This window comes from Leptonychotes weddellii, chromosome 4 (assembly GCF_054177405.1).
Source record: "Leptonychotes weddellii isolate Sample4059 chromosome 4, ASM5417740v2, whole genome shotgun sequence".
In the NCBI taxonomy this organism is placed as follows: domain Eukaryota; kingdom Metazoa; phylum Chordata; class Mammalia; order Carnivora; family Phocidae; genus Leptonychotes; species Leptonychotes weddellii.
This window is the reverse complement of record NC_138372.1, coordinates 117,146,467-117,162,669: the sequence shown is the minus strand read 5'-3', so window position 1 is coordinate 117,162,669 and position 16,203 is coordinate 117,146,467. Positions and strand designations below refer to the sequence as shown.

Sequence of the window (16,203 nt, the reverse complement as noted above, 5' to 3'; positions counted from 1 at the left end):
AACACATTGAAGATAGCCCTCAGTCCAGGGATGCAGATGGCAAGGGCCGTCAGAAGTTCATAGGTGGGAGACAGGCTGGGAATTGGGGAAGTCCACCCTGGGAAGATGAAAGACTTCAGGAGCCAAGGCGTGGAGGTAAGAAAACTCAGATGTCAGACAAGAGGTAGACCCATCAGACCAGGGCAGGAGATCCATGTGGGCGGGGCTTCTGCAACGTTGGTATGTCTCCAGGCCGACTGGCTGGGAGCTTTTGATAACACTGACACCTGCCAGGTGTTCACAAGGCTGATGACCAATCATATACTCTATTTCAGGATGTGCCACCTGGAAGGTGTCAGGCAAAGCCCCCATTGTGGGGTCTTCCTGGGTGGGGTTTCCCAGGCATCACCCTCTGGGAAATGTGCTGTAATGAAATTGCAATAAATGAAGTTGTAGAGTAGAATGGGGCCAGCTGATGGATGCCAGGCCAACGATACAGAATGTTATTTGGTGGCTGGAAGTTATTGATGGCTTTTCATTAAGGGGTAGGAATAATGTTAGAGTTCTCTTAGGAAGAGAGATGGGTAAGCAATGCACTAGAAAAAATAATAGAAATATATAAGAAATGGGACATAAATGAACATGGAGATAGAGAGTATAAAGAATTTTATGACTGGATGTTGGTCTCAGCAGAGAAAGGTGTGATATGCCTGGGTGGTTCAGTCAGTTAAGCGTCTGCCTTGGGCTCAGGTCATGATCCCGGGGTCCTGGGATTGAGTCCCACATCGGGCTCCCTGTTCAGCGGGGAGTCTGTTCTCCCTTTGCCTGCCACTCCCCCTGCTTGTGCTCTCTCTCTCTCTCTCTGACAAATAAGTAAATAAAATGCCTGGGTGGCTCAGTTGGTTAAGCGACTGCCTTCGGCTCAGGTCATGATCCTGGAGTCCCGGGATCGAGTCCCGCGTCGGGCTCCCTGCTCGGCAGGGAGTCTGCTTCTCCCTCTGGCCCTCCCCCCTCTCATGTGCTCTCTCTCATTCTCTCTCTCTCAAATAAATAAATAAAATCTTTAAAAAAAAAAATTAAAAAAAGAAACAATAGAGAAAGATGTGTAATAAAAGCTCTCATTTATGGTCCAGGCATTAACCCCAAGAAGCTCAGAGAGCTAAAATAACTTGCATAGACACACAGCTGGTCTACAGTAGGGCTGGCATTTTAGTCTAGGCCTGACAGACTCCAAACACCACGTTCCCCACCCTTCCTTGTCAAGATGACACGAAGAGTATATTAGTTTCTCTTGTTGCTTTGACAAATTACTAGACTTAATGGCTTAACAACACAAATGCATTATCTTAGAGTTCTATAGATTAGAAGTCAGGTAGGGATCTCCCTGGCCTAAAATCAAGGTATCAGCAGTTTTTTGTTTCGGCTTGAGGGGAGAATTGGTCTTTTTGCCTTTTCCAGCTTCTAGGGGCCACCTACATTCCTTGGCTTGTCCCCCTTCCTCTATCTTCAAAACTAACAACATCACTCTGACCATTTTTTCTTGGCCATATCGTCCTCTCTCACCAAAGCCAGGAAACATTCTCTGATTTTAAGGACTCCCGTGATTAGATTGGACCCACTTGGGTAATCCAGGATAATCTCCCCATCTCAGTGTTTATACCTCCATCTCATGTGCAGAATCCCTTTTGCCATGTGAGGTAACATACGCACATTCTGGAGGTTAGGACGTGGACACTTCCAGGGGGTGGGGGAAGCATCATCCTGCCAAGCACAGAGTCACACTGCCATCGTTCATGGATGCCTGCCTTTGTACCCAACAGCATGTTGTGGTAACACGCCATTACAGAAGGGACTTTTTGTTGGACAGCGCAGGAATTCTAAAAGGAATGAAGTTGGTAAAACAAAACCAGTGTGGTTAGAGTAAAACATGGCATCATGGGTACCACTGCTGATGTTTGTTCTAAACGTACCGCGAACATTCCTCAGCACTGTGAATCCTGCTTTAACTCTGTATCATTGTCAAGGCTGACAGCTACATGGATCACCCAGTGTAAGAGCCTGACCGTGGAATAGAGATGATCCCAAAGTCTGTAGTCTAAGTGCCCAAGTTTGTACTAATTCCCCTAATTCTAGAGTCAAAATACCTGTTCTCTGCTTTGGTAGACTGTCTAAAACCTGCGTGTCTTCAGACCACCACCAGCCTGTTTTTTGTTTTTTGTTTTTACAATGAGTAGCCATCACCTTAGCAGGCTTACATCCCTTTGTTACAACAGTAAGCCATTCATAAAGTACCAATTTTATGGAAATTCCACAAACCAATAGGATTATGTGAGCATAAATGGAAAGTGCAGGCTATATGAAATTGTTAGAATTGGGGCAGCAAATGGTTTAATTAAAGCTCAGTGTAATCCTTTTTCATTTTCTTTTTAAAGTCCTATCATTGATTCATCTGAGATGTGGTAGACTGAGGATCCTATCGTAATGTGATACAATTTAGAAATACAATTTTCTCTTTTCGGTTTCTTTTATTTTATAGAAAGAGATGCTTGGCGTTTTGTTACAGACCTTTCAAAGCCAGAAAATGGTAACTTAGGGAATGTTAAAATTCACATTCTTTGGGCAATAAGCCTTAAGCTTACTGAAGAACCTGCTGGTTTTCAGCCACTGAAATAATTCAGTAGAGAGCCAGTCTCAAAGATTGTTGGGATGAGAAGTTAGGGGAGTCCTCAACTGCAAATAAAGACGTTTGCCAGTTGAAGCCTATCATTTTCTCATTTAAGAAGAACTATTTAGTGAGCTGCATATATGACCACTATGTGCATTCCGAAACGAACCTAGCAGTTAGAGTGCTCCCAGGAGGAGTTCCACATGAGCAAGCACTTCAGGGGAAACAGGTAAAACAAAACAAACCTTGAACACTCACTTAAAAATGAAGGCCACATTCAGGCGTGTGTGGTTGCCATTGACTTTAATGGGAACAGCCTGTCTGTTTCTGGGATTCAGGACATAAAATCGGTGGAAAAGTGTAAAATGGGGGGGAAAAAAAAGGAAATGAAAGGACCCATCAGGCACTGTGTTTAAATACTACAAGAAAAACAGTGTGTCATAAAGGGAGGAGTTAAAATTCTCCTTTTGGCTAATGAGGACCATCGTTGTCTCTCAAAAAATGCTTTAATGCTGTTACATTTAACTCTTGAAGACGGAAGCAGAAAGAATAGGCACTGGTTTCAACACAATTTACTAATTGCTGATTAACGAGAGGAAAGTTAGAAATTGCAGAAATGGCTGGGAAGACTCACCTCCATTCTGTGGACACACAAACACACACACACACACACACGCGCGCGCGCGCACGCAGACGTGCAAACCAAGACCAACAAACAGGCATGGAAAGTATCTTCCTGGCATCTTGTTTCTGGCATTGCTATAACTACGCACAAAACAAGTGATCCATGAAATGGTAGCGACATCTGTTCGAGAACCTGTGGGGCTTTCCTCACAAAACAGTTGTAAAATCTGTTGGGGACCAAAATATTTCTACGTATCTATGTAGACGCTTTCTTTTAAGGGAAACACACACACACACACACAAATGGATACAAGTGTTGAGCTGAAAAGACAGGAATAAAAAAAGGAAATGTCATCTACTTCTTTAAAAATGCTTCTTTAAAATTTTTCTCCTTTCAAACCAAGCTACATGAATTGCCTTGAATATACCTTTTTTTTTTTCTTTTTTCTTTCTTCTTTTTTTTTTTTTGAATCCCAGAACATGTAAATGGTCATAAAGCTAAAGTTCGAGATCCCCCTTGGTAGACTGCGGTAACATCCACTCGGATGCTGAGTGAGTTTGTTTTGATTTGGTAGGAAACATTTTCTGACCTTGGTAATGAAATCATTGAGTTGTCTATTTGTTTATGGCTGGAGCCGCATGGAGGGTTCTGGGTACTTATGTTAGTGCATCTTTGAAATTCTTAAATCCACGGTGTGTGGGAATTTATACAACGTGGATTCAAGCATCGTTTCAGGATGTTCCTCATTAAGGCACCCAGATTTACCTCCTTCCCACGATTCCCCAACATTACTTTGCAGTGATCACACAGCAAACTGTCCAGGCTGAGGAGCTGAACTGAGACAGTAGGAGCTGAGCCTCTTCTTATCTATTTACCCTCTCAGTAGCTCCTTAATCAGGCGTTAGATGTCTCTCCAAATGAGAGTTATTTGATTTTTCCCTCACTCCAGTGTCCTTTACTGTTATGTAGCATTTTTATAATCTGTTCCTTTTTTTTTCTTTTTAAACAACTGGCCTCTAGCAAGTAACAATTTATTCAGTTGGAATAGTTTAAACATGGAGATTTTGTTGATTTTACTGCCTTCCGGACAGACTTGGATGTGCTTAGTAAAATGTTTTTGTGGACTGTTCAATTTTAGCATTTGTTCGCAAAGCCATTCCATTATACATTGTTCTTTGAAATGATTGATAATTGAGTCTTGCTAAATGAAGGAGGCTATTTTGGGCATTGCTGCATTGTCCTCTTCTCGGAGCCGTTTTGCTGTAGAAACTGAAGCACACCCATCTCACAGATGGAATTTTTTCATCTGTAAATTATCCTTTCTGGGAAAGCAGCGGCCGATGAATTGGGGGTAGGGTGGGAGCTCCCCGGTTGAGCTCATGACAAGGGGGAGAGGAAGCGGCAGGATCAGGGTTCTATTAGTACCTGGGGGAGGAGGCACGTGGTCGGCAGCCCCTGCCCATCTCGGCTTTCCTAAACATATTTGGCTTATCGCTCTCTATAAATCACTGCCGAGCCCTCCATCCTTTCTTGGTCCATTCACCTTTGCAATCCCAGCACCTCCACTCGCTGCAGGACCCCACAGCCCACAGTCCCAGGCAAAACCTGCAGCTTGTTTTTCCCTCCAGCTGGCAACCCCGTGCAGGTGAGGAATGAACTCTTCTCAGAACAATAGAGGGGAGGGGAGCAAATAGAGTGAGCAAGACTTAGGATCCTCAGAATGTTAAGAAATGAACAGTCAAGTTACCTTGTTTGGGAGTCGTTGGGTAATTCTAAGTGACAAAATAACTCCTATAGCAATTTAATTTTAGCCCAAACTACAAGTGTTAGAGAAGCGCTGAACGAGGCCTCAGAAGTCAACCCAGGGACCACAAGAAGGCTCGAGACTGGTGGCTGACTGTGTGGTCCCCACAATAAACCTCTTCTCTAGAAAGTGGGGATAATTATATGAATTTACCTCCAGGAACTATTGTGGGGAATCATTCATAGAATGAGTGCGGAGGAAGGAATAAGAGTGGTCTGGAAATACGATATTGAAAGAAGTCATGCTGAAATTGGCTAGATTTGAAGAAAATAAAGGGATCTGGTCAAGAATGTGCGCCGGGTCCAAATCTCTGCTCTGCCGTTCGCTACTTGTGTGACCTCAAGTAGGTTACTGAATTCCTCATGGGTAGGACCCACCTGCAGGACTGTGGTAACACCTGATATCACTCAGGTAAAGGGCCTGGTCTCATGACTATGGCAGAGTGATGTCCATCAAATGGAAGCTATTGCTGTTTACAGAGAAGATAAACCGTCTTCATTGTCTTTTATAAATTAGTAAGAAGTCCTGTCCTATTTCTTTTTTTTTTTTTTTAAAGATTTTTTATTTATTTATCTGAGAGAGAGAATGGGAGACAGAGAGCATGAGAGGGGGAGGATCAGAGGGAGAAGCAGACTCCCCGCCGAGCAGGGAGCCCGATGTGGGACTCGATCCCGGGACTCCAGGATCATGACCTGAGCCGAAGGCAGTCGCTTAACCAACTGAGCCACCCAGGCGCCCAAGAAGTCCTGTCCTATTTCTAAGCAATTGTATTCAGGGTTATCAATAAGATGTGGGTTGAATTATCTCATCAGATAAATAAGGGAATATTTTTTGGAAGCCTTTAAGCATACCTTTGGAGGGAAGCAGCCATGCAAGAATTCTGAAAATCCGCTTGTGGCATTGAGTGAAAGAGCATGCCGCCATTCCAGCCTGCAGTACATTCTCTGAGTGATGACAGGCGTTTTGAAAGTGCACGGGGACCTGCCTGACATGTTGATAAAATCATCCAGGAGATTTTGCAAGAGCTAAAACACCGAACCTGCTCTCTGAGACCTGGCCTGCGTCTCATGTGTGCATCTCTGGTTGGATGGAACAGAGCAGGTGTCACTGGGTCCTAGACTTGGTGGAGCAGGACATTTGGTTCCAGGCATTCAGGCAACAAGCATTCCAAAAACAACTAGGGAAAAGGGGCTACAATTAGCCTATGAATGACTTTTGAAAATTGTTTTTAAAAGTTGTTTTTGGTTGCCATTTTGACCTCGTTGGGGATAAAGCAGGACCAAGAAGCCCTGGCGCTCTTGTGTGTCTCATTCAGCAATTTGCTGAATCACATGGCAAATTTAAATTTGGGGGTACTGAACAGCCCTCCACAATAGTTCGTTTGGGAAGAAATTGATAAAAATTAGCATTCCTGACAATAATTCACAGACTAAAGGATCAGAAAAAAGAGGAGTAGTTCATTTGTTCAAAACTGTTGAATATACCAAGACATGTAAGTTCATTAGCACCATCCCCCATCCCCCATGAAGTTGGGCTATCTGGAAAGGTCAGGCATGGACTGGTCTTGAGAGCTCAGCAGTGAGTGGGCCCAGTGCCTCACCCCATACACGCATATGTAAGGCAGGCCTCCAGAGCTCAGGTTCATGTCACAAGCCCATGGGAGTGTGCACACCCACAGGGCTGTCCACAGTGAGGCACCTAGGAAGTCCGTCCAGCACCCCAGCACTCCAGGACTGGAAAGGACCTCAGGGGTCACCCAATTGAATGAATCTAAAAGTGAGCCAAATCCCTCTGCAGATTTCTTCTGGGGGAGAAGAATTGTCCAAATCTGGATTTTTGAGAGTCAGTTTACTTTTTGAAAGCCACCAAAATTACTCAAAGCCAAATCTAGTGAATAGAGTACATGGTCAGGACGGACAAATGAAAAAGAAGGTGGGGCCATAAGATGACAAAACTGGTTTGCTCGAGTGCCCCACAAAGTGGTTCTGAGAGGTTAATTCCAAAGCACCTAGAGGAACATCGGCTTCTCACACTGCTGCTGTGGTCACAACCTCCCTGAGGGCAGAGAGAAAGCTCCTGTCAGGTATTTATGTATGTATGTATGTATGTATGTATTTTCACGTCAGATCTTTAAAAGTGTGCCTGCTTTTTGGCCCAGAAATTCAATTTCTAGGAATAAGGAAATTATTGAGATGGTACACAAAAATTTTAACCACTAGAAAGCTGGATGCAGCGTTAATAACAGCTTCAATATTGGGAGTGTCCGGAATGTCCACCCGTAGGGACCGGCTAAATGGAAGAGGCCATATCAAGTCAACACACTGTGCAGTGAAGCAAAAGGATGCTACTGACATGTCTCTATCAACTTGCAAAACTGCTCGTGTTCAATGAAAAGAACAGGTTATAAAACAGTGTCAGGATATGATCCAGGTTAAAGTGTGTGCATATGGGGAAGGGATAGGAAAGCATATGGAAAGACATTATACCAAGTGGTAAATGGGTGGGTGGGATGGTGAATATTTCCACATTTCTTTTTGGCTTGTACCTATTATGATTGTCCTGTAATGAAAACTATTTTTATAATAAAAAGATAATAAAAGGAAACATCACAGAGAGGAGAAAGAGGTTCTACTATGCTTAAGGAGGAATTATGACGTACCTATATTCGTTTGTGAGGGTTCTCATAACAAAATACCACAAACTGAGCGGTTTAGTCAACAGCAGTGTATCTTCCCACGGTTCTGGAGGCTGGAAGTCCAAACCCGAGGTGGTGGTGGTGTTGGTTCTCTCTGAGGGCTGTGAGGGAGAATCTTCCAGGCCTTTCCATAGCATCTGGCGGTTTGCTGGTGATCGCTGATGTCCCTTGGGCTTCTGCTGTATCACTTCAATCTCTGCCTTCCTCCCCACATGGTGTCCTCCTCGTGTGTGTGTGTCCACACCCAAAGGTCCCCTTCTTATAAGGACATTGGCCATATTGGATTTGGGCCCACTATCCAGGAGGACTTCATCTCACTTAAATCTGCAATGACCCTATTTTCAAATAAGGCCGCAATTTGGAGGTACTGGGGGTTAGAACTTCAACATACAGATTTTTTTTTTTGGTGTGTGGGAGGGACACAACTCAACCAGTAATAGTACCCTAGTGAGATGGCCGCACCGCTTCTACCCAACTGGAAATAACGCTTACCTGCCACCTCAGCCTGCGCCGGCTGCTAAATAGTATGAGCAGGGGCCAAGACCAGGAGCGGTGGGGTCGGCAACTGACATCCCTGCTCGATTGTTCTGTAAACCTAAAACTACTCTAAAAAAATTGTGGCTATTACCTTAACAATTAAAGTCAAAAACTATATTACAAATAATGACATTTACAAGGGATCACATGCTTAGTCAGCTACCCAAAAGGGGACTCTGGCAGATAAAAGTTTGGGAAACTTCAAGAGTCAGCCCTTTTTCAAAGGCAGTTGAGAAGATACAGATGACCAAAGTGTGACCCAGCAGGATCTCCAGGATTCAAACAGCCCGGGGCCGTTCACACCTATCCCAGACTCAACAAAGCCCTTCTAATCGAGCTTTAAAGTGGTGCGGGGTGGGGGAGGGGAAGAGGAACCAAATTCTTATTCGAAGAAATAACAATTTGGAACGTGCACAAGAGTGTCAACAAGTTATGTAGATCTTATCAGCATCGCATTTTTGGTGCCTCCCAGCTATCCAGCGAGGCTCCATCAGCCTGTCCGCATCCTTCAGCGTCCCACGCATGGCGGGCATATCAACACCTTGGGAGGCTCTGCTGTGGCCAGGCCTGCCTCCCCTGGGCCCCCGAGGAGCACACATTTTCTCTCTCCTCGCAGAATACCATCCTACCATCCCCTCGGTATGCACAAGGGTCTTGGGTCCACTTCTCTGCGCACAGCCCGTGACGTGGTTAGGGCTAAATATAAAACTGAACCATACCTTTATGCTAACTTTGGAAAGAGTACCTCAGTTGAGAAAATCTGATGTGCTCACATCTGAAAGGTAGTTTCAGTACTGTGAGGAGAAATTATGCAAAGTCGTTGTCAAACTGCAATCGGCTTAAACTAGGTGTTTTTACATTGGCAGATAAAAACTTCGTGGTTTTACAAAATTGTGGATGAGGGACAGGGCATGAGACTTTGGGGATCCCTCTGCCCACCTACTCCCTCCACAGAAATAAAGCCCTCGTGGTATATGCATTGCTCCATGATAATATAGCCTTTCAGATGTAAATTTGCTAAATGATGCCAAAAAGCGTTTATTTAGACCAATGAAAATGATAGTCTTTACCATACATCTCAGCTCTCTTTTACAATTACCTGTTTATTAACATTAAAGTCAGTGAATGGATCTCCTTGTTTGTGTGTTTGTTTTCATTTTTAGGCAGCTTTAAGTGCCTTGAAACAATTTTCTGAACAAGGACTGGATCCAATGGAAGGGGCAATGAATATTGAAAAAGGTTCTCTTGAAAAGTGAGTAAATCTTCTGCTGTATTCTTACATTTCTAATTTTGTAACTGTACAGAAAAATAAGATATAGATGACAATAAGGTAAAAAACCCTCAGGACAACAATATCTATATCTTACAGAGTTATTCGTAACACAATTAAATGTAAATAAATGAGAAACAGTAGCATATATGGTCATTTTCATTTCCCATAGTACATCTGTGAAAGTTTTAATCTACTAACTGATCACTATTTCTGCATTTTAATGCCTTTGTTGGAAATATTTATGTGAGTTTTGTTGGCTATAGAGACTTGCACAACTCTTAAAACATCGGTTTTGGCTTCATACCACTGAGCTTTCTTCTAGCTAAACCATTTTCCGAGGTACACATTTTCACTCACACTCCTGCTAAGTTGTGGGCACAAGAGAGAGAAAAGGCAAAGCAGCCGAGAAGAGGTATTCCCTCCTCTCGACTGCATTTTCTTTTTCACGGTGTTGCAGAGACACAAGCCGGCATTACCACCCGAGAGTGGCTCCCAAGGGCTGCAGAGGCGAGAAGGCAGCTGGAGCGAGTATTTCTGAATCCAGCTCGTGGCCCTTTTATGATATTGAACGTCAGGTCTTACCTGAGAGACTGAAGTTTAGGTCTCTCTCAGAGGCCCAATTTATACTAGAGAAATGGAAAGCAATTGCATTTCCACGGTGGAATCCGAACTCTTTCCAAGCCGTTAATAATTGCAGGTGAGATTTCAAAACACACATTAGAGGAGATAACATTTTTGAGAATGAAAAAAAAAAAAATATATGGATAACCCAGCAAGTAAAAACCAGATATATTGATCCTCCTGTTAACAGCCAACAGCACTTGGTCATTAATATGTAAACGGTGAGAGCGTGAGAAGAAAACATTTGGTAAACAGACCTGGCATTTGAAGTTGTCTATAGATTGGCAACCATTTATAAGCTAATTTAATCAAAAACATTTCCACATGATCTCATCAGTAGACTATCTGAACATAAATATTGTTGTTTCACTTTAAAATGTCACTTTTGTGGTGACCTTTGAATCCTGTGTGCCATCTGCTAATAAACATGTCTGAAGACGTGCAACCCTGGGCCTTCAGCTCTTGTTAATGTATTAATCTTCCAGACAAGCCCAGCATCTGGGAGAGAAAGCGGACAATAACCAGACACACCCGGGCTCCATCGCTCAGGACTGCAAGAAATCAAAGTCGCTCATCTAGCAGCTCCCAGAACCGCGGCTGCCACCGCATCCTTATAAACCTGTCAGCACGCATGAGGGTGTCTGTGTTCAAGGAAATGAATGACTAATACCATTATTTGAGTCTTACGTGAAGACAACACTATTCTAACACGAGAGATAATATACATAGCACTGTTTACTCAACTGGGGAAAAATAAAACTTTGAGCGTTTCCCTTGGAACTTGAGATCAGATCATAACTCATTGGCCCAGAGGCAGCAGAAATCTGATCCTGCTACTGGAGCTTAAAATAACAGTTAGTGAGAAGTGTTAGAAACAGAGGTAAAAATTTTAAATGATTAATAGAGAAATCGGGTTTGGTTCTGTTGTTATGATTGTTTTGTCGTGGCGCTTGTGTTCAGTTCTACTCTCTCTCTCTCTCTCTCTCTCTCGTTTTAAATAATGCTTGATGATTCAAAGATTAACCAATGACGTGCTGTGGAATGTGATGGTTGTTGTCTTCATATAGAGTCACGCGGTTTCTCTTTTTATGCCGATATTTGTAATCTTCATCCTGAGTATCAATATGAGTAACTTGAAGGCGCACGCCTCAAAGATGTATGCAAACAAGCAAGGTTTAAATCAGGTCAGATATTTTATTTAAGATACGAAATAACGTTAGGAACAACTCGTTTCAATGTACTCCGGGAATCGAGCGAAACCAGCCCGCTGTGGGTTCTGAGCTCCGCAATACTAGGAGCCACTAAGGAGGCGTCTTGCCTCCACACCCCGTTTCTCTGGCTTCCACGTTCTGCCGTGGAAATCGCACCCAGCCTCATCCGTGTGTCGTAGCCACTCACTGTTTTGCCTCGAGCGTGTTCTTAGTAGCTGCCTCTGGACTCGGGACGGTGCGGAGGATCAAAGAAACCCCGTCCGAGGCGGGCCAGCGAAGGCCCGGCCGAGGAGCCGTCCGCGTCTTGCCGGCTTGTAGCCAGCCACGCTCGGGACCAGCATGGTGGAATCCGGCGTGCCACGAATGCAGTAAAAATGTGGTCGGTTTCTGTGTGAAGTGTTGTCATTGCTCTTCTTTCGTTCCCGAGCTCCCCTCTCTTGAGGCGCACCTCCGCGAGCCCCAGGCCGGAGGCCGCCACCCAGCCTCGTCATCCTGGGCCGCGCGGGGGCCTTGGCCGGGGTGACTAGGGTGACCTCCTGGGTGACCAGGAGCCCGGCGTCCTGGGCAGCCGGCGTCCCCTCATTGTTCAGCCTCTCTCCGTATTGATTCGCCCACGTTGTGCAATGAGAAAACACTCTATGGCCTCACGGCTCGACCCAACCTGACAAGAGAAATATAATTATGTGAGATTTCGTAAGCAAAACCACCACAAATTATGATCGGGCTGACTCACACGCGACTGGAGAATAAACAAACAGCAACATAAGGAAATAACTCGAGGGTTGTTTTTAATGAGTCCCATGTGGGGAAGTCCGCCAGTATTGGGAGGGCTGGGTGCCCTTGGAGGAAATGGGTTTTGTTACATAAAGCTGGGTGCTTGTGGTAATAGCAGCACGTCTGTAAAGTTGGGGAGGGGGGTCGCAAGTCAAGCCAAGCCGGGCAACACCGTCCTGCTGCCTAGCACCAGGGCACGGAGGGCCCTGGATCCTTCCCTTACCAGGGGACAGGCTGTCTCTTCTGCTCTGCCTTTACCACCTGAGTAAGCTTAGGCCCTCGGCTGGCTGGGGGGAGGGCCTGGACACAGCACTCCCTCAGGCCGGGTCTTTAAAGAGGATCTTCAGTTTACCAAACACAATAAACACGGACTACCTCCCGCAGCCCACGGTCTGAACAACACCGAGGCCGTCAGGGCTGTTGGAGAGGGGTGAGCCCAGGGAACAAACAAGCTCATCAGTTCTCACCACCCAAATATCTGAAACCTTTAACTCTTGAGCCACCCTCAGAGCTGAGGTATCCCTAACACACCAGGGTGGCAGTCGGCTCGGTTGGGGGGGGGAGGGCAGGGGCAAGGGGGGATGTAAATTTGCATAGGACTTCAAGTTTAATGGTGAGGGAATGATCTAAAAATTCTGTCCCATCTACCTGCTTGAAGAGCCTGGGAAAGCTTTTAGATATTCCACCCCCCGCCCCCACCCCGGGGGGAATGCAGCACTGTCTGGGAACCTTTTGGGTTTTCTTTGGGTTGGATTAGCAATGCAAATGTTGGGTGGCCTGCAGACCCTTGCGGGAACCGGCCAGGATGCTCCAAGCTCGTTCCAAAGCGCAATGTTATATATCATTAGAGGGGAAACCATTAAGTAGATTTATTGAAAGAATGTTTCTTCGGCACAAGGAGATCTTTTTGATGAAAAATGGAACTCATTATTCTTTAAAGGACACAGATTGACTTATCTCCTTTATCAATTACAGTGTCTGCTTTCAGCTTTTCTCAATCAGCAGTGGGCTTTGTAGTCACTTCCCAGTGCTGAGGCCAATGTGCTTTATGAGAAAGGTTTGTTTTTACATTTTAATTGGAAATACAATATTGCACTTTGGAACTCTGACCATCCCTTTCCAGTACAACTTGCCAAAGATCGATGGTGAGACACCACCAATTGGGCTGTGACAGGGTAGTCCTCCCTTTCCTGGGGTGATGTATCCGAGTCGTCCTAGCATTCTTCTCCGCAGCCAACCTTCTCAACAGTGAGTTTTGTTGCTGTCGTCGATAGCTTCAACCAAATTCCTGCACCATAAAATAAAAATAGATGAATGAAAAACTCAACATATTACACAGAAGTTTTCAGGACTCCTGGTAACCTTGGAAATGTGGTCCAGACCAGTTGATTAGTGTTTCATCCAGCTGCAGGTGAGTGGTCACCGCCCAGTTTGTTCTGTACCTTTTAATGTCCAGAGGCTGCTTGTTATCATTATGGCCAAGGATGATAGAAAACCTAACAGTTTTGCACTCAGAGCTAAGAAGTCATTAATGGCAAAATCATATATGAATTTGTCTTTGTGTTTCCTCTAACTTATCCCACCATGATATAGGTACCTGATAAATGTATAAATGATACATTGAATATATGCAAAAATGGGTAAGTGAATGATCTACCGAAGGGATAGATAAGCTTGTTAAAGAAATAAACTTTAAATCTCACTGCTTAACATGACACAGAGATAGTCACTCATGATCATGTATGGCATCCCTGTTGCTAACATTATTGTACCTTCAACCCAGGGGGACTGTGGCATTTTTTAATCCAAAACATGGTAGGTTCAAAAACACCCCTACTTCAGAGGACTTTGGACCCATAGAAACTCACTATACTATCCTGCCCCCCATCTTCCCATTTCTGCATTTATATTCCTTCCCTAGGCTAGCAGATTTAATGCCAATGCCCGCTCCTAGATACATTCCTACATTTCCATAATCACAGATATGTGTCTCATGAGGAGGAACCTTGTAACATATGGTTCAGAGCAAAGACTTCCTTAGACTCCGTCAAGCCCCGTCTATTTCTGGCAGACACCACCCAAGTTCAATCTCACCTTGCCAAGACTCATTTAAAAATTATCTCGTTAGGGAAGCTCTCCTCTATGTTCTGACCTCTTAACTAAAAGCTCCTTTGGATCCCCAGCGCGCTCTGATATATGCTGGGAATGCAGAAAATAAATAAACAAATGATACTACTTCCACCTGAAGGACCCACCTTCTAGCTGGAGGGAAAGACCCACAAGGAAATGAGCACTGAGACTGGAGCATTTTGTTTTCAACCACTGCACGGGAGCTCGATGTTCACCTGCTCGTTCCCATCAGTCACTTCTTCCCTCCATCTTACATGCTTTGGGCAGTGTGCTCTATTCAGGTGACACTGTCAAAAAGCCACCATCTGTTTTCTCTCTAGCAATATTATCTTATCTCACCTCCACCCCACATGCCCCAGATGTCCATGGATGACCCCCACCTCCCAGCCTCAAAGGTACAGACAGCAGATGAAGAAGCTCTTTAAGGCCCCCTCCCTACACTCAGGAGGCAGACCAACCAAAGTGATCGTATCTCCTGGCCTGGGAACAGTGCCCATTTGAGTATGTAAATGTTTATTGAATAGATGAAAGACCCTAAAACCCCTGCCATGATAGATTTGCCGGTCTAACTGGATCAGCAGTGAGCTGGATGCCTGGACAGAGAAGTCTGGCCTCTTGGATGGAGTCTCCCGCCCGCGAATAAATTCTAGTTGCCCTTCTGTTAACGTATAGCCTTGTTGAAGTCATTTCAGCTTTTCATCCAAAAACAATAGGGGCAAGAATATGCAAGAGTCAGTGGCCTATTTTTTAATGTGCACAAGTTGTGAAAGTAAATACAATCTTTCAGTCAAATTCAGTGGGTAGTAGAGAAAGAGCCATGGGCTAAGAGTCAAGTGCCCAAAGACCCGGTTCAGACACAGATGGGACCCTGGCAAGAGATCTAGCCTTCCTGGGCCCCACTTTTCACATCTATAAAATGATGGCCCCTGAGAGCATTACAACTCTAAATGTATACTGCCATTTATACCTCTATTACTAGTGGTATGCTTATATTCAAATTTGGTGTCTAATGTGTGGATTTTTTTTTATGAAATACCTGCAAGGAAAACACCACTCTTTTGTCAATTTGGAGTCTGTTGGTTGTAAGCTATAGAAACCTATTCAAGCCAGCAATGGGGAACTTGTTTTAAAGGTACAGGGGTGTTTCACAGAACGTAAGGGCAGAAATGCAGATGCAAACTGGAGCCAGGAAGTAGAAGGCTGTGGGGAAACCAGGAAGCTCTCTTTCTCCCTGTCTCTTAATTCCCCTCCTCCCTCTGAATGTCTGAATCATCTGTCTGCACACCAGCTCCTGCTTCTCAAGTGCACATATCAGAGAACATGGCTACCAAGAGAACCCAAGTTTACAGCCACCTGAGGAAACAATGAATCTCTCTTTTGAGTTCATTCCTCTAATCAAAGGAAGGAACCCCTGATTGGCTCACCTTAGACCAGTTGTTCACCTCTGGCCCACATTGTGCAGATATGGCTGCCTCATTCTACCCCTGTGGAGCAGGGCAGGGTAGTCATCAGAGAAGAATCACTGTCTTATGAGACAACCCAATAGATATCTGCCTTGACTACTTCCCAGGGGGCAAGGCTCGTTATAATCATGTGCCAGTTCTTACTTTCAATGTAAACAGTGAAGCTTCAATAACTGACAGTCTTCCAAATGTCATAGATTGGTCTCAGGTTTGTGAAGGATGTACCGTTTTGTTTGGTTTTGTTTAATCCTTTCAAGTCTTCGTTTTCAAGGGTCTGATGGACCACAAAGCTGTCCTGAATAAACCCTGAAACTACCTATGAGAAAAAATTTAAACTTTCCAGTGATCCCAATTAGTATATTTTTAAAGCCTCCTTTCCTGTAGCACACATAATGAGAAACATAGGCAGTAGAGTAGTCGTCCGTC

At 44.5% G+C, this 16,203-nt stretch overlaps 1 protein-coding gene across 13 annotated transcripts in view; it reads left to right on the top strand.

Annotated features, from left to right (window-relative positions):
• Positions 1-11,806, top strand: part of STAU2 (staufen double-stranded RNA binding protein 2) — a 311,591-nt gene extending 299,785 nt beyond the window's left edge. For all 13 annotated transcript variants that reach the window (XM_081816134.1, XM_081816132.1, XM_081816137.1 and 10 more), the window contains 2 exons: positions 9,469-9,557; positions 10,685-11,806. In XM_081816134.1, the coding sequence (XP_081672260.1) occupies positions 9,469-9,557; positions 10,685-10,778 (183 nt within the window). In that variant the 3' untranslated portion in view covers positions 10,779-11,806. The remainder of the gene's footprint in view (positions 1-9,468; positions 9,558-10,684) is intronic.
• The last annotated feature ends 4,397 nt before the right edge of the window (positions 11,807-16,203 follow it).